This window comes from Glossina fuscipes, unplaced genomic scaffold, assembly GCF_014805625.2.
Source record: "Glossina fuscipes isolate IAEA_lab_2018 unplaced genomic scaffold, Yale_Gfus_2 0, whole genome shotgun sequence".
NCBI lineage: Eukaryota > Metazoa > Arthropoda > Insecta > Diptera > Glossinidae > Glossina > Glossina fuscipes.
Window position 1 is genome coordinate 7,203,217 of NW_023998414.1, and position 25,542 is coordinate 7,228,758.

Here is a 25,542-nt window from a genome sequence, read left to right on the forward strand (position 1 = left end):
AAAGTTGAATATTTAAAAAAAATTTTTTTAATAAAACTAAATATTATAGCGCTCGCACCGGGGCCGGTCGGTGGATTATAAAGGCTAAAGATTTTTTTAAAATCATCTCCGACTCATACACACATAATCTAACGTTTCAATTGTGGATTACAACAAACAAAATGGTAAGTAATGTACCTGAGCTCGATTGAATTACAATCGCTTTTCCCTTCTTTCCATTAGGATCAGAAAGGAAATGCATAAGAATTTCTTAGGAAAGAAAAACACAAACACATTGTGATGGTTCATGTTGACTATATGTAATGTAAACAAAAAGAAAAATCCTATTCACATTATATATATATATATATACAATGAACTGAAAGGAATTAACGAAACCAACTATTAATGGTGTGCTAAGGAAAATGCCGCAAGCAATTCTTTTATTTCTCTTTATTTGATGATTCTTTCTATTCGATTAGGAAAACATGAACACGTGAAAGATTAGGATAGTTTACAGCGGGTAGCCAGTCTTTTGTAAGATTTAGTTAGAACAGAACACAATAGTCTCATGATTGATGAGTAAATGAGTTATTGCAACCAATCCGATAAGTATTTTACCTTACAGACAACTATTTTATATTATGGGGGAAGAGAACGTATTTTCCTATACTCACTATAAAAAGATCATAGAGCAAGACAAACGTTCAAGACATTTGACCTTAATAAATCTCGGGTAGCTATCGCAGAGATGTTTGGGATGGAACTAATCTTTTGATATGCGTATAAGTAAGCAAGTGTGAGTGTTATCGCCTTACGCCTAAAGCAAAATGACTCTTGTTCTGTTTTCTGTCCATTATGGGCCATTTGTCGCCAATTTAATGAATAAAATAAATATTTATGACGTCATAATAAAAAACATGAGCATTATTGTGACTTATTTCTTTCGAACAGCCCGAAAGGGACTTGCTTTTCTTCTTTAACTGAATATTGCATCAAAAATTTCTTGACCAGGCGACCCAATGTATGTGCATACCAAGAATATTAGGAAAAATAACAAAACGCTATCACTTTAGAAGAGAGCTGGCCTTAATAGAACCTTTAGACGTGGCTGTGTTTTTGTAACGAATCCTACCATGATCTGTCTCGCAGCCTCACAGTCGGAAAAGGATCCCGTGTCATGGACAGAACTGATCCAATTTTGGATAGCAACGAATTGAGGGGCTATGCATACCATTTCGGAAGGGTAATCGCCGTATCTGCATTTATATACATGTAGAAAAATTATATATTCGATCGTGGACCCACCGAGCACAGTTATCGTAAAAAGACAAAAAAGCAAAAGAACTACATTTTCATGCTCTATAATGTGGAATGGGCGCGGCTGAGTTTTTATATTTTCAAAATAAAAGCTTTTGTCGTATTTAGGCGTGTGGGCGTCGTAGGCGTGTCCTTTGAAAAGTCTAAGTCACTGTTGAATTTTATTGCAAACTTTTAGGCGATATCTTCATTTTTGCTAACGGGAGAGCGTTTACCGCAAATATAGCACAGTTGGGCGAACGGACTGATGGATAGGCGGACAGATGTATTCCAAATTTGAAACTTGCCAAGAATTTATAAACTTTAAGTGGGTGAGGTTATTGAAAAAACAAATGAACTTTTGCACATTGTAACATTGGGTAGGCGTGGTACTGCTGGCGTGTCCTTCGACTAATTTGATCAGTGTTCAATACCAACCTGCATGCAAGACCCTCCAATATTTCCGTGAAATTTGAAGTCGTTAGCTTCGTTTCGACATTACACAAACCGACAAATGGACAACCAAACAGACGGATATGCTTAGATGGACTCAGAATTTGATGCTCATCAACCGTATATATAAATTGTGGGTTTTCGAAAGCTTCCTTCTGGACGTGACAAACGTTTCAACAATATGAATATCGCTTTAATCTTTCGATGATGAACATCGTGAAAAACCTTAAAAATATAAAAAAAAATTTATTTGTTGATGCAAATTTTGCGTAAATTTTGGTACATTTTTATATAAAGGGAATGTATGGCATTTACCTCTGTGGTTTACAAAATGCGTTTTCACACGCCAAGTTATCAGTAAGCGAAATATTTACGTTAATTTTTTATCATCCACCGAAGGATATGTACGTATATGAGGGGTACATTCATTTTGCCAAAACGTTTGCAACGCCCAGGCGGAACAATCAGAGTGCCCACAAACTATATATATATATATATATATTATTGATTAGCATCAAATCCGAAATAGATTTAAATATGTCTGTCTATCCGTCTGAACGTCTCTCCGTCTGTCCTTCAGTCCGTCTATATAATGTCTGTTGTAAACATCCTCCTGGCCAGAAGCAGGTTGGTATTGGAATCGATCGAATGACACGCCCACTGCATCACGCCTCTATTTTTTAAAGGGAATGAAAAATTGGTTTTTTGTTCATTACTTACAAACTATAGAAAATATATGCCCAAAAATTTGAACGCATACTCTATGAGCGATGCTGTAGCATTTGCGCACTAAAACGGAAAAAAATTGTCCACGCCTACCCAAAATTATAGTGTATTAAAATTTAATTATTTCTTCAATACTCCTATAACGCGCAGAAGAAAGCTTCAAGAACCTTAAATTCTTGTCCAGTTTCAACTTAGCACGTCCGCCTGTTCTTCTGTCCATCTGTCTCTTTGCGTAACTTGGTAGTATTTGTGGTAAACATTCTCTCGTTAGCGAAAAGGAAGATATCGTCGGCAAAGTTGCAAAAGAATTTGGAATTGACTTAAACTTTTCCAAGGACACGCCTACATCGCCCACATTCCTTTACGACAAAAACTTTTATTTTGAAAATAGAAGAGATCAGCTGCGCCCACTCCACATTATAGAGCATGAGAATTATGTTCTTTTACTTCGTTTGTTTTTTTTTTGTTGTGGTAAACGGGGATGGGTATAAAAGATTCGGTCACGACCGAATTTCATTTTCTTACTTTTTTACTTTATTAATACTTTTTTTTATTCTTCTATAATGAAATTTTCAAGAATATTTTAGCATTTAGAAAGAAAGCCAATAAAAGCATTATAGTAGATCATAACTCACAATTTCATACCCTACACAACTTTGTTTGACATAGTTATTCATATGACCACTTTTCAAAATAAAACGTTGTTTGGGAAGTGATCGAAAAAGTATTCCGACTTTAACTATTTTCAGTAGCATTCGTCTTTGGGCCACAACATGTCAGTGTAGTAAATTTCATCCAAATATTAATTCAAAAAATTGTGACCTATAGATTGAACATAAAATCCAAAGGCGAACAAGCGGACAGATGAACAGATAAACGTGATCGATATAATAACAGCCAGATTTATGTCAAGTCTTTTTGGATGTTATGTACATTTGTATATTTTATCACACGTGGTGTAGGGTATAGTGGTGGTACAAAATACACTATTCAAGGCATTGTTCATTCTATTACTTTGTCCTAATTTTGGCATATTACGGCCTATGCGAACATGTTTAGTTGTTGTCAATTTGATGTTCATCATGAAAATTCGACCGGTTGGCGGTAATCGCATGCTTCCGTCGACCTAGTATAATTGTCAAAAATATTTAAGAGTAAACGACGGCTTGTAATAGGAAAGCTTAACCGAAAATGGCATTTTCTCGGCCCATAATTTGATATGCCTTACGTCTAACGAATTAATAAAATGTATTCTGCTCGTAATCACACATACGATGATGCAAAGACTAATATTTTCATAGACAATTGAAACTGCATATCCTCACACACGAATTAGTTACGCTGCGCTTTACGAACATTTCATGGATCAGGGTTTAGATCAACATCAATAATAGCCATTTGCCTACCTACGCCCTATATAGTCATAAGTACGGGCGGCTCACGTTAGTTGGATTTCTACGTATCATTTAAGAGTGCATATGGTTATGGGCAAGTCTCCATCCCAATTCTTAGAGGGGACTTTACAAGCGAACAGTTACGAATGAATATTTTTTATGGACTTTAAATTACAGTTTATCTTCCTTAAGACGGATCAGGCTCAAATTTTTCATTGCATTTTTTTAGAAATCTTCTAAATGTTTTCGCCGAGTCTTCACGTTATTATTACTTGTTTTGAATATTTGTGACGGACTCAAACACTCTGTGTTTAATGTTGAGAACGTTTTAATAGAACATGATGAGACAGACAGACGAACGGGTTAATCTCTGTATGTCTCTTAAATTTCTGCCATGAAAACTTATCCCTATTGTCTCCAATGACGCATGCGTTACATATGAAGTGTTAATTAGCCTTTCATTCTGCAGGCTAAGGCAAAGCTCAATATTGTCGACTAACAAGGTCCTCAATCTGGGTAAAGGCCGAACATCTCAGCATATAATGCTGCCTTGATTGATGGGAAAAAATTCTCCGAAGAGCTTTGTCCGGCTGTCCGGGCGGGGAGAAACCAAAGTAATGAAAACAAAATCTCTCGCTGTATTTTGTTTTTATTTATTCTGAATTTTGACAAGTAGTCCGCCGATTATTATTAGTTGGGCTTTGTCCGGCTGCAGTAAACCATAAGCACGGAGGGCGTTTTTATTTATTCTGATTTCTGACAATTAATGCGCAGAACATTATTAGGGAGGCGTGGTCAGGTTTTGTATCGTGTTGGCTTGCGAGGGTGCTTCAACGAATATGACTAATATCGATCTTAGGTCGCGCATGGAAGAAGATAATACAAAATATTGGTCCTATTATTTTTCCAAATATCCAAAAACGAAGAAAATGTTGCTTAAAAGTTTCATTGCTTTTTTTTGTTCATCATTTTTATAATTTGATGATTTACCGACTTTTCACAAACTCTTTTTATAGATAAAAACGCAACGGAAATTCAAAATACTTTCTTATAAGAGGAAGTGTATGAACAAAAAGGAGAGAAAATTGCATAAAGCTTTCTCAAGCATAGTACTCGTACTTTCACACTTTTCTTATTTACTATCTTTGATTTTTTTTTTTTTTATTTTCCATTAGTGTCCAAAATAAAATTAAAAAAAAAAAAAACTCATCAATTTTTGTATATATCTGAGATAAGAAAACCAACGGAAAATATTATGAAGTTTTAAAAAAATCACTAAAGCGTTAATATTAGATGTAATTCATTTACGGCAGATGATGATCCAACAATGAATAAACAAAACACAAAACGAAATGAAAAAAAGAAAAAAAAGCAAAAATCTTGTAACATACATGTTATTAATGTAAATTATTTGCAATCTTCATTATTCATAATGCATATGAAAGTGTTCATTAATTGGCCGGATAAACATTTTCGTTTGATTGAAGTAAGTAACACTTGCCAAGATCAACGTTAACATTAACATCATTCAAAACTTAATGTCAATAGATTTGAAAATGTTGTCGAAAAAGTATTGAGTCCGATAAATTTAATTAGTCTTGCGTATTAAAATCGACAATTAACGTAACATAAATTGGGAAACAATGTAGAAAAACATTTAGGTATAGAAAAATGTACAGATATTATTAAGGCGCAATACTTTTTGTAACTCACCTTTGATTACTTTATGCGTTTTTTTTTTTTTTGTATTCAAGCTGTAGCCAAATAATGAGCAAACAAAAAAAAAAAAAAAAGAAGAAGAAGAAGAAGAAGAAGAAGAAGAAGGTATAATAAACGTTTTACCGATAAATATGGTAAATGTTAACAATTGTGTGTGACAATACCTTGATAGTATTTTATTTATTTATTTATTTATTTTTTTCTTTCTTTCTTTCTTTTAAATATACTGCATAAGTAAGTATACCTCTCTCTCTTTGTTTGTTATTGTTTTGTTTTTTGTTGCAATATATATCTGGCAATGTTTTGTGTTGATGAGAGTCATTGACTGTTTAATATCAACGTTTATATCATCTTCATTACAATGGTTTACAGCCACTGACAAAATGCCAGTTTGGGAAGTATACCGCGCCGTGAATGGCTCAAAAATTACTCGATTCACTTTTAAGTTCACAATCGAGACAATATGCAAAATATATGAAAATTTAATGACCAAAAAAAAAATATATATATATATATATATAATTAGCTGAACGTAGATAATCTCAATGCTCAAGAGAGATTCAAAGATTTGATCTTAAGAAAATCAAGTCAATAAATAAAAATGTTGATTACATTGGCGAGAATTTGCTTTGGAAAAATCTATCGGAAATATGTTTAAAATATTCACCACATATAGCAAATGCCCTTTATGTATTATAGATAGCTGTCTATTTGCCGCGCGTTACCATACCGCCTGGACATGCACACTAGACACTTATCATACCTTATAGACCAGCTATCATTTCCTTAGTCCGCTTTAATTTGGTCGTGGTAGCGTTTCTTCCTTAGTTTCTCTACTGCTTTTCCCGCCAGCGTTTACCAGTAAAAACTATCCTTCGATTCTATCCGAAAATTGAATAGTGAGAGTTAGAGAAAATTTTAAAAAGCAATCAGTCAGCATGCATAGCATTTTACTGGGAACTGGCCAGTGAAAAAAACTCGCATGACACGAAAACTCGGGACATGATTCTTCTTAAGTAAATTTAACTAAACTTCATAGCGGGAGTTTAAAAGAATGAGTGAGTTGTCACGGTCGAGATGCCCATAGGTGCTTGCATCGGTTGAAATTCTGAAGGATAATAGGCCTAAATTAATTTACTATATATATGCACATATATGTTTCGTAGAGATCCCTGATACACGTATTCATAGATATTTTTCAAAGGTACTATAAAGAAGAAGAAAAAGTAGAAGAAGAAGAAGAAGAAGAAGAAAAAATGTTATGTCCTTCCTAAGATACTGAATGCAATACTGAAGTGACAATTATAATTGATTACTTCAGCAATTTTGTCTCTTCTCTTTCTCTTTCTCTCTCTCTCTCTCTCTCTCTCTGTCTTTCTTGTAATTTAATTGAAAATCAATTGCATGAAAAACTTAATACGGGAAAGCACGTACGTACATATAACTTTTACTTTTGCTGAAGCTATTCGTGCATTTGAGTTCAAGCGATCTTTTAGGCTCAAGTTCACTGAGAGCGGGTCAAAAAGCTCTGTCATGTACATGACTAACGGTTAAACTTGTTATTATGTTGGTGCATAATTTTCTAATGACGTCGTTGCCGGCAATGATAATGCATAATAAAATAAAGGCACTAAAACATAATGATGAACACATAAAAATGCCAAAGCAATGCGCACGCAAACGTTTACGAAAGCATAAACCGCCAGTTAGTAAGTGTTAAACGAATGAAGTTTAACGCGTTCAGTTTTTTACACATTTACGTTCACTTAAATTTGCCCACAAAGTGTAGAATTATTTATGACAAAAAATTAATAGAAAGAAAAACGCGAGAAAAACAAAAAAATGTAGAAGAAAAAGTAAATAAATACAAAAAAAAAAACAAACCTCACTCATTTAATGCGGTTTTTGTTGCCAAAGACATTTTGAGTGGAATTGGTTGGGTTGGCTGGTTGGCTGATGGCGATGGCTTGGTGCGGCTCGAGCCCGCGCGTATAGCCTGTGAAAAATGGATAATTATGCAGAAATGTTTTCACTTTTTTATCATTCTTGTATAAGTGTGCGTGTGTGTGTGTCTATGAGTACAAGTATTTGTATAATGGTACTTGGTTTAAGTCATCTGAAAGAAATAACAAACGATGACATCCGACACACTGTCTCCATATGCCAGTCTTTTGTCAATTAAGAAAATAAAAATTTTTACTAAAGATTATTAAAGGTATGTATGTATGGTATACTATATGTAGGTACAGATGATGTCTACACTGAATACATATCATGAACGTGTTCATAAAATCATACACACACATATATATATATATATATATATATATATACAAATACAAACACAATAGATGGATAAAGTGCTTTATGTGATTGGGTTACTAAGGTGTTGGGATTTCTTTAATTTTTCTTTTGTTTACTCGCTTCACCTCAACAGCAAGTCATTATACAATTTTTATTCAACATTAACGAAAAATCTTTTATTTCTAATGCCATGCATGGAAAGTATGTGAAAAAACTGATCAAGTTCGTCCGTGATTACAATTGTGTTTAGAAAGAGTGTGAAATGTCTGCAAAAAATAGTTTATCTTAACACGCAAGCTTTTATATTTATGTACAATATATATATATATATATATACATATATATATATGTAGTTATATGCATGTTTGTTAAAAAGAAAAAAAATTAAATATGTTTTCATTGCAATAATCATGTATGTACACAAGTTCTAAATAATTGTGTGAATATATATATATATATATACATATACACTCAGACACACACATACACATACAAATAATATAATATGAATGATAATATAACGATAACAATGACAGTAATAATGAATCGATCACATTTTCGTACCCATAAACGAAACGATGAAGACATAAAAGACACAACTCACACAACTCTAAATGTCCGATGGATAGACCGATAGGCATGATGTCTATCTTTGATCAAATTGAGCAAGATTATCTCTGTTCGCTTCTTAAGGTAACTGTCTATATTTAGAAGCTTTAGAAGTCCTAAAAAAATGTATGTCTTTCACAGGTGTGCTTGCTTGTTCGTCGCTAGGACTGTCTGTGGCAAACTGGTCGCAAAAATTTCGATATCGGCTTTAAATGAGGCAAAAATATTGAAATTTTCTTCCTTTTCAAAAGCAAAACAAAAGTTGCTATATACTATCTTTATATGTGAAATAATCGAAAAAGTGGTCCGATCTGAACCATTTTCGATAGCGTTAGTCCTTGGGTCAAAGCATGCAAAAAAAATTTCATTAAAATATTTGGAAAAATTGCAAGCTGCATTAGAATAGATGACGGAACTGCAGCCGCATCGACAAGCGATTTAGAAAGTGAGTCCGAAGCCATCGATATAATAAAAGCTGCATCTATGTCAAGTTCTTCCGCGTGTTACATACAACCTTATACTGCAAATGCAAGGTGTAAGGTGTAACAATGAAATGTTATATTCAATGAGTGATGATGCTACGGAATCTACACAAAAATGGATCAAAACATCCGCTCGCACAAATCAATTAATAAAATTTATATGTCGCTTTCTATTCTTCTGATAAATATATAATTTAGTCATTCTATCCAAGAGAAATTCAACGGTTGCATAACAAGATTTCTTCGCCCACTGGCGTTGTGTATCATTATATCCTATATCACTAGTTAATGCGGACGTACGTAACACCTTTAATATTCTGAGTTGACCTGAATTTTGTTAACGTAAATTTTTGTTCAAGCTACAGATTACGTCCTTTGCTCCTTTTTTCAATGGGTAACAATGCAATTTCAATACTTTATTATATTACGCGGACGTGATACATGTAGTGGTGGATGTCCCCCAAAAAAGAAATCTTAAAAAAAGGATAACTCGAATATTCTATAAAGTTGGGTCGATGTGGCTGATTTGTTCTAGTTGTTGTACAGATACTGCAGGATTACTAGTACAATAAACAGGAGAAAATACACATCTATATACATCTATATACCTATAAGATTTTCCCTTGTTGCAAGTGAAAGTTAACTCCTGTCGCAAGGTTTATCGTCTATAAATATACGTAAGAAAATTTTATTCGACTTTGTTCGAATCTTCCATAGTTTTGTGTACGCCTACTTGCCTAAATGAAGATAGAGAGCAAGAGCAAATACACTTTCAACTTATTCGCCTGAATGGCCGAAGATTAGAGGCAGAATGAATATCTTTACTAACAAGTCAATGGTCGTGGGTTCAAACCGTGGGCTCTTAATTAAGGCCGATTGCCTTGAGTGCCAATATTTTAAGAATGAAGAGCTTAGAACTTATTTCTCTGGCCAAAATTAATAATAATAATAATAATAATAATAGTCATGTTTATCATAATAAACCATAAATAAAACTTGAAAATGGACCTGAGATCTGTCAAAAATCATCTTCTCGCACTTGGCTAAAGAACTACAGCATACAATCCCCGTAAGATGGGATCTGAAAACTGGGAGCAAATGCGAGAATCGACACAGTCTGCCCACGAGTGACATGCAAGAGATATTGAACTAAAAAACTTTGGATAAAAAGTTTGCGAGTTCAGCGAGATAATGAAGACAACAATATTTGTGGGGTAGTGAATATAAATTTTGAATTATTTTTTATTTTTAACATTAGAAATATGTGTAGTTAAGAAGCTATACATATATGAACTTAGTCTCATATTAATGATGACTTTTTGTTTTCAACCTTTAATGTATTCCATGTCATTGTGTTTTGAAATAGTTTCAAATTTCTTTAAGAAACCTTTTCACTTTAATTTCTGCTTCTCTCTCTCTCTCTCTCTCTCTCTCTCTCTCTCTCTCTTTCTTTCTCGATGCACAAAATTCAAGACCAATTATCATTTCATTCACTACTACTACTACGACTCCGATTACTCGTTCATTTTTGTTAGTAAATGTCGAACAAACATAGTTTTGGTTTTTTTTTTGTTTTCTTCTTTGCTTTTGTTTTCCTAGAGCTGTGCTTTCTTTGACTTTGAAGTCTTTCGGACCATGTTGTTGATGACGATGATGATGATGATGATGATGATGATGATGATGATGATGATGTTGATGTTGTTCCCATCGTGTTTGCTTAGAATTGCACAGTAAACTATGCAAATGATTTGTTTATTCATAAATCAGTAAAATCAAAATGTTATGCAGAGACTGACTGACTGGCTGAGCTGAATGGCAGTTGCAACTGAAATTGTCTGCCATTCCATTTAGTAAGCATGCAACATGTGGCCTGCATTTTTTTTTTTTTTATTTTATTTATTTTTATTTTTTTTTCGTTTTTGCGTTTATTAAACAAGATTCACAAGTTGTCAATTGTTGATTACTATGCATTCCAGTTGTATGTATATTGTGTAGCGCGCGCATTGGTTTATGGGGAGCGAGTTTGCCTTTTATAAAACGTGGCTTTTTAATGATGCTCTATACCATAAGGAATGATGTGAGGGAAATTTTATAATGTTTTTTTTTTTCTTTTTTTTTTTGGTCTTCATTACATTTTCTTTGCCAAGTTCAGGGCAGTAATATTGTTGCTTGGCTGATGATGGTGCCAGTAATGCTGTCAGCGAACTACGTATTGGGAGAATAGTTAAGAAAATTCAATGCAATATCTTGTACAATAAACACATTATGTTTGTATGCGTGTGTGTGTGTAGTCAAGAGATATCTATGTATTGACAGAAACTTGTTTTCGTTAAGTTTTCCCAGCGCATTCGGAACAGTAAATTCAATTACTGCTGCTAAGGTTGCGATACTATTTGCTTTAGATGCCAAAGTGTGAAGTTAAATAATTAATATGACTGACTGCAGATTAATTTTCTTTTTCGGTATCAAAATAATTTTCCTCCATTGATGCGTTTTATTTGCTTAAGATTACAATGCCATTATAAAAACTTAGGTTTCCTTAATAGAATTTCACTTTTTTTCTAATAAATAAATATAAAACAAAAAAAAAAAAAAAAAATTAAAAAAAAAAAAAGTTAAAATTTATTTAAAAATTTCATTTAGTATACATTATCTAATGGATAGAAAATTTATTAAATTTCTCCATTGATTTATTTGAGCAAAACAGCAGCAGTATACAGCAACGGCCACAACGGCAGCATACATCAACACAACCAAAAAAAAGAAAAAAATAAAAAAATAAATAAATAAAAAACAAAAAAAGCAAATGACAATAAACTTGTCTTGCGGTTGTCTTCATAAAATTTATGAATTGTTGACTATAAACTAAGTGCATGCATACACATCGAAAGACTCGTTTACATACATACGTATACCGCATCATTTAAACCGCACTTTATTTCTATTATTCATTTGTTTATTTGTAAGTATATATCCGCTATATACATATATATGTTGTATGTGGTATAGTGTTTTCCTCTAAACGCAGATAACCACACGCACATGTATAAATGCACGACCATAATTGTCATTAATTGAAGCTCCTCAAAAGGTATTATACAAAATTTCTGGCATCATTCATACATACATATATGCATTCACGATATGTAAATATTTTCATAGATGTATATATATATATACATATATATATATATATATATATATATATATATTCATGTACACATAATGTATAATGATAGAAATAATGCATGAAGCATTAATATTTCCGTGGGATACCAAAAGTCATTGCCTTGCGTTTGTGGTTGAAAGTGTTTTTTTTTTTATTATTATAATTTTCTTTTTTTTTTTTTTTTGCATATCACCGGGAAAGTAAATAATATTTTGTTAAGACATCATGTAGGGAGAATTGTGCACGTATATCATTTCTATAAAGATCGTGATGCATAATATTGGTATGTATGTATGTATGTAAAATAGCTATTATTTCATTTACGTAATTTTTATGCCGCTAGAAATTTCTAATGACAATCACTTTTTTCTTTGCATTTCAAAGTAACGCTTCTTTCACATATATATATATATATATAAACATATATAAACATTATATATATATATATATATATATATATATTATTTATATATATATATATATATATATATATTATTACCAATCGATATACAGTACGAAGACAATTTCATCTCAAACCGAATATTAGGCATTGAAAAAAGCATTAAGTGCTCAGGTGTCATCAAAAGTTCATAAACTCATCTCATCATTCATCTCATCTCATTCATGTATGCATAACTATTACACTTAGCTTTCTGTTTGCAAATGCGTAGAAAGTAGAAAAAAAAATGGCAACGGAGCAGTTTTGTTTTTTTGGGAGAACCATCGTGAAGTTTGGTGTCCCTCAAGGAGCAAGTCGCTTGCTATTCACCCTATATCTCGATGATCTTTCTTCGGTGATTAAGTTTAGCTATGGTTTGATGTCATGTAAAATTGTTTACCTCATTTGACGTGGAATCGCTCTCCTTTCTCTCCTTCAATCGGATCTAGACATCGTGGTTAGACCTGTTGCTCAGCAAAATTTTATGAAATTAAATGTAAAACAAACAATACAAGAAGTTTCCCCTTTTCTAGGCGAGATTCATTTTCAACTAAGGAATTTCATTAACTCCCGCAAATTTGGAAGATGTGGATCCATTTATTGATTCAAGCGTATTGTTTTGACTAACAATCTTGTTTTAGTTTAAATATCGAGTTATCTATAAATAAGGCAATGCGTGTACTTGGCCTTATGGAACGGTGGTCTCGAGAGGTTAGCGGCTCATATGTTACGCAAGGGCTATTTACTAACTTAAGGTAAGGTCTATACGTGAATATGCTTCAGTTGTATGGTCTTCTTCGTGCTGAGAAATTTGACCTGACCTGATATTATCAGACAACTTGGTATCAATAGCTAATGAACTTTTTGTACCCCAGCAAAGGTAAAATCAGCAAATTCCTGATTGTGCTAGTGACCCCCTTATGCTTAAATACTTTATTTAGATTAACTTAAACACTCGAGAGCAGAAATATCGCACACTCTCTACATTTTCACTTCAAATTTGAATATTTTTTAAATTAAATTTAGATTGAAAACATAACTTAAATTAAGCTAAGCTATACGGTTTTAGCGTTTGAAGAACACACAATCATTGCAGTAGCGTTGCAGGCAGCGCTATTTCCTGAAATTTTGATCACATATAAAAGGATAAGAATTGGCAAAAATGACATCATTTGCATACTACTGAAAGGTTCTTTAGCGGATAAGAGACTATTTTGAATAAGAAAGTCAGCACCATAACGGAAGCAGTGTTTCAAGTGATTGTGCCAGTTGATGCTGAGCAAAATCAAAGCCCAATGGCACGACAGTTAATTATAATTCGATATTCTGTTCGACGTGCACGCCAGCGATATTAAGAGACTGGCGGCTGAAAGCATGTTATAATACAGCGTGATGACCGTTTGCATGTCACGACATCAATAAAAAATTCCCGCTGGAAAGCATTTCAACTCGCACCAGCAGTTCCAGGAAGCTAGAGGAGTAGAAATCAGTTGGTGGTCGGTTAGAAGTACACTATCCGTAGGAAGCCTGATAACGTACAGATCAACAACTCAGCGACAAGCTGGCCTACAGTTCGTTGGAGAACATATCAATGGGACTATGGGTCACTGGAAGGTGGTATTGTTCTTTAGCGAGTGCAGGCTATGACTTCGCGAAGTGTCTATCGAAGAGCCAGCCGGTGAAGATTTCACACAATGCTGCACTGCTGAATGTGCGGTGGTTCGTGCACGTCTTGGGGAGGCTTGCAACGTTATTGTGTTACATTGTCATCCAGCATTCTAGAAATGACTTCTGAGTTACTTCTTGGCAGGAATTCGAAGAAGGCTCTCAATCAAATCACTTAGTATACAAGTCGTTTTTTTTTTGCTTATGTGCCGTTACAATATTCACATTGGTTGCAACGAGCTTCCCATTCATTATGCAAAAGATGTTTCATATTAAAATTTTCAAATGATTTATCGTTGGGTTGATTGGCTTTCGTATCTGGTCATTGCGTGTGGCTTTATCGCAAGCTTTACTTGCGACTTCTCGATGACACTAAATACATTAACGTTCTGTGCAAAATATGCGCACCAGTAGCGAAAATTATCCCATTATGGAAGATAATGTTCAATTATTTGCCTTCTGAACATATTGTGATATTGTAATCAATAAATTGTTTGCGATTTTCCAAAGTTTCGCTTCGAATAATTTCTAATCGATTCTTTTTCAATTTAAGAGCATTCGTAGTACAAGATCACGTTTTACTTTCTTCTCAAATTATGCATGTGCATTACAACGTTCGAATATCTAGAAATAAATATTTATACGCATATATATATATATATATATATATGAAAATAAATTTCATTTTCATTAGAGTAACAAAAAAAAAAAAAAAAATAATAAAAAAAAAAAAGAAAATAAAAAGAGGTATTAAGGAAAAACTAGATCAAAAGCTGAGTGTGGAAGCAAGAAAAACGTGAAATATTTCTACCATATGTACGACAAGTTTCACTTTCAAAAAAAAGAAAAAAAAACAAAAAAAATAAATAAATAAATAAAAATAAATAAAAAAAAAAAGACGAAAAAAACGAATAATAAAATGAATCACATTGAAGTAAAACTTGTTTACTGACTAACTAACTGGCCGCTACGGCCATCGATGACGTCGGAAAATTAAACTATTTTAGATTTTTTTTTTTTTGGAGTATGGCGTTTGCATAAAAACATGACTAAGCTATAATTTTTCCTGCAGCGCAATCATAAAGGCGACGTTAAGTAAGTTGATGAATGCTGTCAGAAAAAACCGAAGAGGAAAAGTTTTTTTTTTTACCTGTTTTTCAAAAAAAACAGGTAAGAAAACATTACTCGCTTTTGGTCAAATCATGGCCACCTTGAACGCCTTAAATAAAGGCACATATAAATTAAAAAAAAAAACAATTATTTAAGTGTAATATGTATTAATAGGTCAGTCGGGAACTGTTTAACAAAAAAAAAAAAAAAAAAATACAAACAAGTTTCGCGTTTTCGCGTCACATGAAAAAGTCGCCTTTATTGACAAATATATTTTGAAATTTTGAAATTATTTTGAGATAAGCGTTTCTTTCATTCATTTTACATTTTTGCATTTATGTCACTATAAGTGCGTAGTTTTATGCGTGGCATCGCATTACGGACGTACGTTTACTATTTCAATTTTTTTATCTGAAAGTGCATAACATTTGACACTTTTGCCCCAGATGGGCAAACGCACTACGAAGCGGACATATTGATATGAGTAACTGGACTTAACTTAATTAATAACTTAATGTTTAAAAATCTTTCATATATCTTTTTCCGCCTTTTTGCACCTATATTACGATCTCTTACGCTTCGGATTCAACTCACAGAACTCATATTCTTTATTACTTCGTAGCTTTTTTTACTTTGAGGTAAATAGAAAAAAACTCGTGTTCTGTGCTTTGACTTTGACAGTATCTTTTACATGTAACAACATATCGTTCAATAATTCTCGAGACTGTCACTTAGAGATTCTTTTGTTTGAGAGAGTGCCGGCAAGTAACGTCTATCATAGTTTTCATGCGATAGGAGCTGTGCCGTAGTACAGTACACTTAGTAACACTACTTACCTTATTACCTTTAAAACAATCGAGAAATTCAAGTCTCGTGTATTGATGACAAAAGAGACAGTTGGATTCAAATTGAAAATTGGTTTGAATAGTGTTATGGCCACTATTCTTAGTGGTTTCGCATCACCGTCCATTTAAACGGACACCAAGACTTCTGACTGGCACGGGATGGCCAAAAATGTTACTCATATTAGAAAATATGAACACAAATCCTTATCCCTATTTGACCTTGAGAAATATTCTTTCTAAATGAGCGGCGCTTTTGGTATTGCAGTGCAGCAAAGTCGATTGCCACAATGGCAACCATAACGGTGTTGAGACTTAGTTTTGGTAAAATGCGTAAACTGAAGCGCATGCGTAGGGTCTTAATCAATCGCTCTATAATAATAGAATGGAAATGTTAAATACGTATTTGATTGATTGTATCGTTCTTGCAGGAGAGTATAAAAGAAGGAAAAAATGTTTTTTTTAGTTTTTTTTATGTAAATGCGGGAATAAATTTCGGTCTTCTAAAAATGTTCTTTTTTTTTGTATCCATCACCGAAGGATGATTCGGCATGTATGGAAGCATGTTTATTTATCCGTCCGTCCATCTGTCCGCCTATCTGATTGTGTAGTAATTGTGATCAGCATTTTCACGCTCGCAAAAATGAAGATATCCTTTACAAAATTGGAAAAGAATTTGGAATTAAACTAAACTTTTTAAAGGAGACACACACAACGTCCACGTGCCTCTATGATAATGCTTTTTTAGCTTTTTCTTTTAAAATTTATTTTTGTCTTTGTATTTACAAATTCGTTTATAGCATCTTTCATTTCGCACATATCTGGACACTGGAAAGCGAACTAACTCTTTCTTGCTGTCCGTTTTTCTCACGTCTTTTCTAAGGCATTTATGTCATTCCGCATGAATGATGAGTAAATACTATAGCAATCGCGTTGTACATAACAGTTGAAATATAATCTTTTAACGGCCCTTGGAAAATATGTTCAATCAGATTACGGATAACTAATAATTAAGTTTAAAATAAATTGATCAGCAATTTTTTGACGTCACTAAATTGTCATTTTATTATCAGCGCATTAGTGTTCATGTATTTTACACGCATAATTGATATATAACAGCCGAAGTATTTTGCGCAATCGCTATTAAACGCGGGACAGTATTCGAAATAGAATTTTTTTTTTTACCGTTGTTTAAAAGTAAGCAGTTATTCTCATAAAAAAATCACCACAACATGTGAAAGCACCATAATGGGCTGCTACTCATCCCCCAAAATAAGTTACATCACCCTACAGCTATTCTTATAACGGTCGCGAATGGTCGCCAAGGTGTTCCGATCCGAAGCGTTTTCAATAGCTTACGTGCTCGAATCAAGACACGTCAATGTATACTAAATTTCATGAAAATATTTCTAAAATTTCGAACTATAAGCTGAAAACAAAAGGGACAGACGGACAGACGGACGGACAAGCTTAGATCGATTCACAAAGTGATCGGTATAGTAAAAAGTGAATCTATCTCAAGTCGTTTTAACTGCAGCATACATCCACACAAATTTAATATACCCTTTTACTACAAGTGGTGTAAGGTGTAATGTTTACATATATAAAAAACGAAAAACCTTTGATATCCTGCGTTTCATGTTGTAACATAAAATACGAATTACTGCGCATGTTTGTGCTTATGTATGTAACACGTAATCATGTTACCCCGCGACGATAAAATCAAATGGATAACTGAATTAAAATGAATTAATTACTTAACGCATATAACTAATAGCATAATTTAATTATAATAAGATAGATATCTTGCCAAACTGATCCGGTGAAAGCTTAGGGTTGAAGCAAATATTTTCACACTTGTTTTTTTTTTTTTTTTTTTTTTTTTTTGGGGTCATCTGAGTGTAGTATTTATTTGAAAAAGATGCGATTATAAAGCATTTGAGGATCATGCCTAGCATTGTTATCATCATTATTATATCATAGGAAAGCCTATGATAATAATTGTTATTTGTGTGCCAAATGAATTTTCATTAAACATAGGCATTTGCATTTGTTGCGAGTATGTGTGTATGTATGTGTGTGTGTGTGTGTGTGTGTGTGTGTGTATATATATATATATATATATATATATATATGTGTGTGTGTGTGTATGATTTTCTTTAATATTATACTCATGTACATATTATTTGTATGTTTAAGGCACGATTTTTGTGTGTCTAGAGTTAACTATTAACTCTCGCACAATCAAGTGACTGCCTTGTTTACAATTGCTGACTTTGCATGTTACATACGAAAAGTAAAACAAAAAAAAAAAACAAAAAAAAAAAGAAAAGAAAAAGAGAAAAAATTGTAGAAATATATATATATATATATATATATATATATATATGTATATATTTATTTTTGGACAAACGTAAGAAATCATGTTACGCATGCAGATGACGGCCTAAAGTAATAATAATTTACGTTTTATGTCATCATCCGCACAAAACCAGCGAATGAACGATTGCCTAACAATTTACACAATATACGACTTTTTCAATGTAATAATCATAACATTCAAAAAAGAAAAGAAAAACAAACGAGGGCAACAAAACATATCAATCGGTCGGTATGCATGTAAGTTGACAAAAATTTGATATTAAAGTCACCCAAGAAATTTGCCCCTTAAAAAAATTTAATTATATATATATTTTAAAGTTAAAGTTGAATTCTCCCAATCACCTAGAAATTCAAGAAAGTGGCATAGACGAATCTCATTATGGACGCGCGGTTTTGCTTGTTGAACGAAAACATTTCTTACAAGAAACCAATTTTAATTAGTTACAACGGGCACTCTAATGAAACAAGCACTCTCTCGTTGAGGCGAAAATAGACTTTATATAATATCTGACGGACGCTTTACAAATCATCAAAATCGGTTGGTTCGGTCTTGGTTCTTGAGCTAAAGCCTTTATGATATTGAGTAATAACAGATCTATGAAGCTCTTAGATGTCTTGCGCCGCACCCATGTGTATTTCCTGGACCGCTGAATCACTTTCATATGGAATGGAATTGTGAATCGAAACTCTTTATATGAACTTGAAATTCCTAGTAAATGTAAGTCATTGACTCTCATTGATTACGACTCTTTGCACATACCGTCTATCGTTACTGCCGATTCAATTAGTCAGTGACTTGCAATGCATTTTATGTGTTGCGAATGTTTCGCAAAAGTCGCAACAAAATACACCATAAACTGTGGCCAGTCGGTAAGAATCGGTCATCAAAACCTTACACGTTCGACAATAAGTTGCTGACACTTATTGCCTCACATATTAATGCGTTACTTGCCAGCGAACACAATGAAGCGTATATCGTGATTATTATTTTCCAGTAAACCTTCTATTTGTCTGCTGATCTTATTTTTCAGATTACTACGACTATAAAGAAAAGTTAATAAATGCAAAGTTTGAAAATTTGTAAATGCTATTAAAATGCAAGGGTATCGTCCCTCGTATAACACGCTTAACTACTATCGTGCTATATCGAAACCGTTCTCTACAAGACTTTTTTAAACTAAGAAATAATACAGAATCATATACGATAATATAAACAAAAATGAAATATGATAATATAAACGAACATGAAAATTAAAAATATTTTTAAAAAAAACACGGTGGGCACGTCTCACCATTAAGTACTCTATACACCTTGCTTTAACACTGCGATTCATATGATGAGCTCCGAAAATAATAGGTGGTTTTTTAATGGGGAGTAGTTGACATAGGTGGTCCAATCTAAACCATTTTCAATAGTGTTCGCATTTCTTGGTCCAAGAAATGTCGTTGTACCAAATTTCATAAGTATTGAGATTTGTAAATTGAACACAAAAGAGCCCAGGCCAGACGGACAAGCTTGTGATGGCTATCATAACAAACGGAGTTATCTCAAGTCATCTTGGTTGTTACATACATCCGCACAAACTTACACTATACGCTTAAGCCACAACTGATTTAAAGGATTTAAAAGTGATTATGCTCACAAAATCAATTGTCATTATCTTATCTCTTATCAGCAGAAATGCATTTTTCAAGTGCAATGTGATTATGGCTTCTTTTTAAACTTTTTCAATCATTTAAAAATCGAAAAATGTCCTGAGACTTTGACTTCAATGCTCAACGGAATACTCCATGTGATGTAATTGAAAAATAATTCTTTCTTTTTCTCATACAGGATTGAATTACTTCTCCGGCGAATCGTTACTAATACATGTTCAACTCAATATCTTTTCAGATCGTATCAATCGTACAAATTACTCTGCCTACATTGTATTTGCTATTAATTGTAGTATTTAATTTATCACAATCTGCTAGCGGTGTTGCCCCAGCGCCAGTTGTTTATTTAGTGCCGCCTCCTCTGCCATCGTTACCACAATTTAATTATGCCAAAGCATTCAATTTTAAGACCAATGAGTTTCAAACTTCCCCACTATCCAGCAGTAATAATCAATCGTCATCTAAATCTCCTGAGCAATCTCCTGGTTTTATGACACGCGTAGCCCGATGGTTTGGTTTTTCTAATGGCAAACCTCAAATTCCGGATTCAAATATGCCAGCTGCGTCGAACAAACAGTTGTATAGTTATCCTAAACCTCAGCAATATGACGCCAATGGTAAAGAGCTTTGTAATTTGTGCAATAAATATCCCTGGATGCCGATGTTTCCCAATAGCGTACACTTTGCTCAAACTAATCAATGGGCTCCTCAAGCCGCCGTGCATGGAGCAAAATCCACTCAGGAGTTGCAACAAGCGTCTTCTATAGTAAAACAGAGAGCGGTGCAATTTCATTTTCCTCATCCGAATTTCTTCCATATACCAAACAATAATCCCAAAAATTTTCTTCAAAAACCATATCCTTCGGGACCATTTCTACCCATAGTTACGCCCAATTTTAATAGTCCAGCTGTGGCGCCGAAATTCCAATCTCAATCATACCGTCCAAGCTCTGCGCCATACTTTCAACAATTACCGTCAACGGAACCAGCTCACTTCCATCAGAATGTGGCCGCTTCCTCAGAAATACATTCGAATACCCTTAGACCAAATCACATATTTTCAACGGTCACGCCTCAAAGGGATTCCACATTTGAGATTGTAAAAAGTCATGAGCTAACGGAATTTGTATCTTCCATAGAATATCCAGCAACGTTCGTACATACTAAGGCCATCGATATAAATATGGTTAGCAGTACTACTATGCCGCCTAACCACAAGCCAGATACAGACGCGTATTCAGATACTAGTACGGGACGTTATCTCTATGAAACACTTAATCCAAATTTAAATGACCACGTACCAGCTTCGCAAATCATTACCGAGCCCGGTAGTTTTATCAACGACGTGGCGCTTTCTGCCGACATCTCGCAGTCTACAAAGTCCTCGCCAACTTATAATGGGCAAGACAATGCGCCTACATCACCACAATTCTCCAGTCAAGCTTTTATGTACGATATAGATAATTTTCCAGCGGCTTCATCGCAAAATGTCACCATACTGCAGCAATCTGCAGACCCGTGGCCTCTAGAATCTAAGGAATTCTTTTTTTCCACTACCCCATCCGAAAATGTATTTAGCCAAGAAGAAGAAACCACTACTCAAACTACAATCACGGAAACTGAATCTACTGAGAGCTCTCGAGAGAACATTGTGGATCTTATAGCTTCCATACAAACCGATATACAGCGTCTCAAGCAAGATACATCAAATGCGTTAAGTTTCAAAACGCGACAGCGTGAAACACCAAAACGTTTATTGGATTCCCCTATACAACATGTGGGGGAGAAAGAGGGAGCTCCTAGGCCTTTTACAAAAGACCCATCCAGTTTGGGTTTTCGTTCAACAGATATTAACCAAAAATTTTCGCAGGCAGTTATTAATACTAAGGGCGGCCATACACAACCATGGCTCCCGTATACCGTATCATCTGCTGCCACCACATCGACGTCGACCTATAGGGCAATTGAGGCTAGTAGGGATTTTGTTGGCACATCTCCAACTGGATTACCAACGCTAATTGACAACAAGCTTAGTAAATATTCTATACCGTATGCAACCAAGATAAAGCCTCGACCTTTTGAAAGCACACGTGACAGCGCAATCACTAAAGATCCCTTAGCCGGATTATATAGTCATCTGAATGAACTGCATACTCCGCAAGAATCTATGTTAATAGGAGTTAAAGCTCAGGGTGTTCCTTTCTCTTCCAATACAACTCCTTCGCCGAGAAATACGAAATATTTAACAAAAATTTTAGCTTCAAATTTACGGGAACTTCTACAGCGGGAACTTGAAGTGAATCCAAGGAATAAATCATTACCAGCGAACGGTTTGAGCTTCGATATTTCAAAACTGCAAAAAAATATTGATGGTTGGACGGAGCAGGAATACACTTCGCTCTCGCATAGACCTAGTACACCTACTATAGGAGGACGATCGAAGAAAATACCTTCGGAGTATTTGCCCACCACAACGACCACGACAACGACAACGACGATGAAACCGCAACGTCAGTCAAAAACCACAAAAGAATTTGAAAGCTCCCCTGGACTTCCTATCTCTATTAATAACTTGGAGCCTTTATTGCAAGATAGAGGATCTATAAAGTTTCACTACACCCCCATAGAAGACAATCATTTACAGGATACCGATGAGAGAAATGTCTTTAGCAAAAATAATACTCTGACAACGTTTATAAATTCTAGCACTGCCAAATCAATAACAACTACTACCGATACGTTAACATATATAAGAAATATTGCAGCTCAAGAGGAATCAAGGGAATTATGGAAGAAAGCCCAGGTGACGATATCACCGCAAACTAAGGAAAAAGTTTATGTTGTTACACCGCAGCCGCGCTTTCATCCGCGGACTTTTAGCGAACAGTTTTTCACCGGTCTCGGCAGTGCCTTTAAGTCACCCAGATTTGTGGTTAGGCCTACACCAGGCAACGGTGAGTATCATATATAACACAACAGTATACTTAACTTTATTAGTCCTGATTTACTGATTTAGTTACCTAACATAGGTAAACTTATCCTTGCCCTCCCTAACAAAAATTGTTTTTTTTTTTGAACCCTTCCCATCTCTATTCACAGCAAGTAATTTAACAAAATTTTTAGACACAAACAATAATAAGAGCTCAGCGAAAAGTTTACAACAAATGCTGTTCGGATCTGATCTATTCGGGCTCAAGGGCTTATCAACTTACACGTCCAAGCAACCGGTCGAGATAATTGGTGGCAATTCGAAAGTAAATCTTTATAAATCGAAATCCAGTAATGAATTTTAAAAACATTTGTTTTATGATCTCTTTTAAAAACTTGAAATAAACAATTACATATGCACACGCACATGCACATGCACATGCACATGCACATGACCATAAAAAATATCGCTATCACTTACATTAACATCGCACTCATGTACATACATTTAGGTTATCACGATTGTTACGCCGCCTGATAATTTAGAGACGACAACATCCGCATCCGCATCCGCCAATATAATGGATTTGACCAAAGGAAAACGTACAACTAGGAAACCCACAATGTCACCATCACCACGATAAGCAATAATAGTTTTATTAATTGAAACCTTCTTTGCCTTCCCTCTATCTCTCTCTCTCTCTCTCTCTATCTCATTATTTCATCATTGTCTTCTATTGTATTATATTTCATAGTGAAGTATTTATGTTTGTCCGATTTCTATCTATATGTATACATATATAAGAACATTTTAATTAAATTCAATTTAATTTTAGTTTTAATTAAACCAAAAGTTTTAAGTGACTTTTTATATGAAGATAACAGCTATTGTAATAAGAGCATGGTATTCGGACTTAAGCCGAATGATGGATTATTATCTGCCATCTTCAGATCTATTATAAATATAAAACGTCCTTATTAACCGCAGTTATCGATGGTTAAAATGAATCCTCAGTTTAATCCTAAACATATATATATCGCGATCAAATTATGAACAATAAGCGGAAGGAGGAGAAATGCTACGAGTTCGTCTTTACCCTTTAGTTTTATAAAAAAAGTTGTTACCAAGTTATTACTAAGTCGATCTTAAATCAATCATAAGTAACCGAAATCAAAGAATTCTGATGAGATTTATTCTTAGCTTCTCAGTGCCACTGTAAATGATTTATGAAATACTTGTAACGGGCTGCGATCTGCGTAAGCATTCTAGATGAGCATGAATAGCGGAATCGATTTAAGCAAACTCTATTTTTCATCTGCCCGCTGAATAAAAGGAAGAAGAAACTGAATCTCAAGTTTTGATTTTTATACCCACTACCAAAGGATGAGCGGCATATTCATTATGTCGAAACGTTTGTAACGCCCGAAACGAGGCATAAGAGATCCTACAAAGTATAACATATCCTTAATCAGTGTGAAATTCTAAATCGATTCAAGCATGTCCGTCTGTCTGTCGGTCTATCGGTAATGTCTGTTGTAGATCTTCTCCTGGCCGCAAAAATGAAATTATCGACTTCAAACTTGGCAGAGGCAATGATAGTTCTTGCACGCAAGTTGACGTTGAAAATAGGCTAAATCGATGAAAGGACATGCCCACAGTATGTGATGCACGTGCACTGAGAACACCTCTGTTTTGTCAAAAGGAATAAAAAATTGGTTTTTGTTGATTACTCATAGTCTATAGCAGATGAATGTAGAGAAAATGGAACGCATATGCTATGGGCAATGCTGTCTGTAGTACCTCTAAATACATTTATAAAATTCTTATACTAAGTTCGAAAGTTGATTATAACGGATCAGGAATTCGCTTACAATTGCCGGAAAACTATGCGATGATATGATAAAAATAAACATGATTTTAATGCACACTTGTGGTGTAAATGCATATGCATCATATGCATATACTTATAATGTATAACGATTCTGAATTGATCGGTATACCAAAAGGTAAATCTATCTAAGATCCCTTTGAATGTTTCATATGTCCGCATACATCCTGCAGTGTAAATGGTCTAAGGTATCGAAATGACGAACTGCCTTAGGCGGGGTATTGGAGCGTATTAAATAGTTGAGCTTATTTGCTTAAACAGCTTTTGCTTCTCAATTTCTACAATATCTTATATGTTGTCGCTAAATCGCCTAAAAGTATGCTTTGTTATATCAATAACTCAAATTTCGTAAATACTTCGTATAGAAACTATTGATGGATATCAAAAATTTCGATTATTGGAGCAGCAGCGATTCCCCTTTTGTTGCGGTTGTGATTGGAGAGAAAATAGAAATTTTAAACGTAACATTGCTTAAGACTAAGCTTGAATTCAATTTG

At 34.1% G+C, this 25,542-nt stretch overlaps 1 protein-coding gene across 2 annotated transcripts; it reads left to right on the top strand.

Annotated features, from left to right (window-relative positions):
- LOC119633626 (mucin-5AC) lies at positions 1-24,699 on the top strand. Of its 2 annotated transcripts, XM_038027254.1 has the most exons (5): positions 7,440-7,785; positions 18,629-18,809; positions 20,467-23,182; positions 23,328-23,482; positions 23,669-24,699. In XM_038027254.1, the coding sequence occupies exons 2-5, from the start codon at positions 18,804-18,806 to the stop codon at positions 23,798-23,800; spliced, it is 3,009 nt and encodes a 1,002-aa protein (XP_037883182.1). In that variant the 5' UTR covers positions 7,440-7,785; positions 18,629-18,803; the 3' UTR covers positions 23,801-24,699. The 2 variants fall into 2 exon arrangements, with proteins under 2 accessions (XP_037883190.1, XP_037883182.1); XM_038027262.1 differs by lacking the exons at positions 7,440-7,785; positions 18,629-18,809 and adding an exon at positions 1-164.
- Positions 24,700-25,542: the final 843 nt, after the last annotated feature.

What these genes read in the sequence shown, in the direction of transcription:
- LOC119633626 (XM_038027254.1), top strand. An exon ending in TAGGCCTACACCAGGCAACG is followed by an intron (nt 23,183 to 23,327) that starts GTGAGTATCATA and finishes CTCTATTCACAG; the next exon opens with CAAGTAATTTAACAAAATTT. An exon ending in TAATTGGTGGCAATTCGAAA is followed by an intron (nt 23,483 to 23,668) that starts GTAAATCTTTAT and finishes ACATACATTTAG; the next exon opens with GTTATCACGATTGTTACGCC.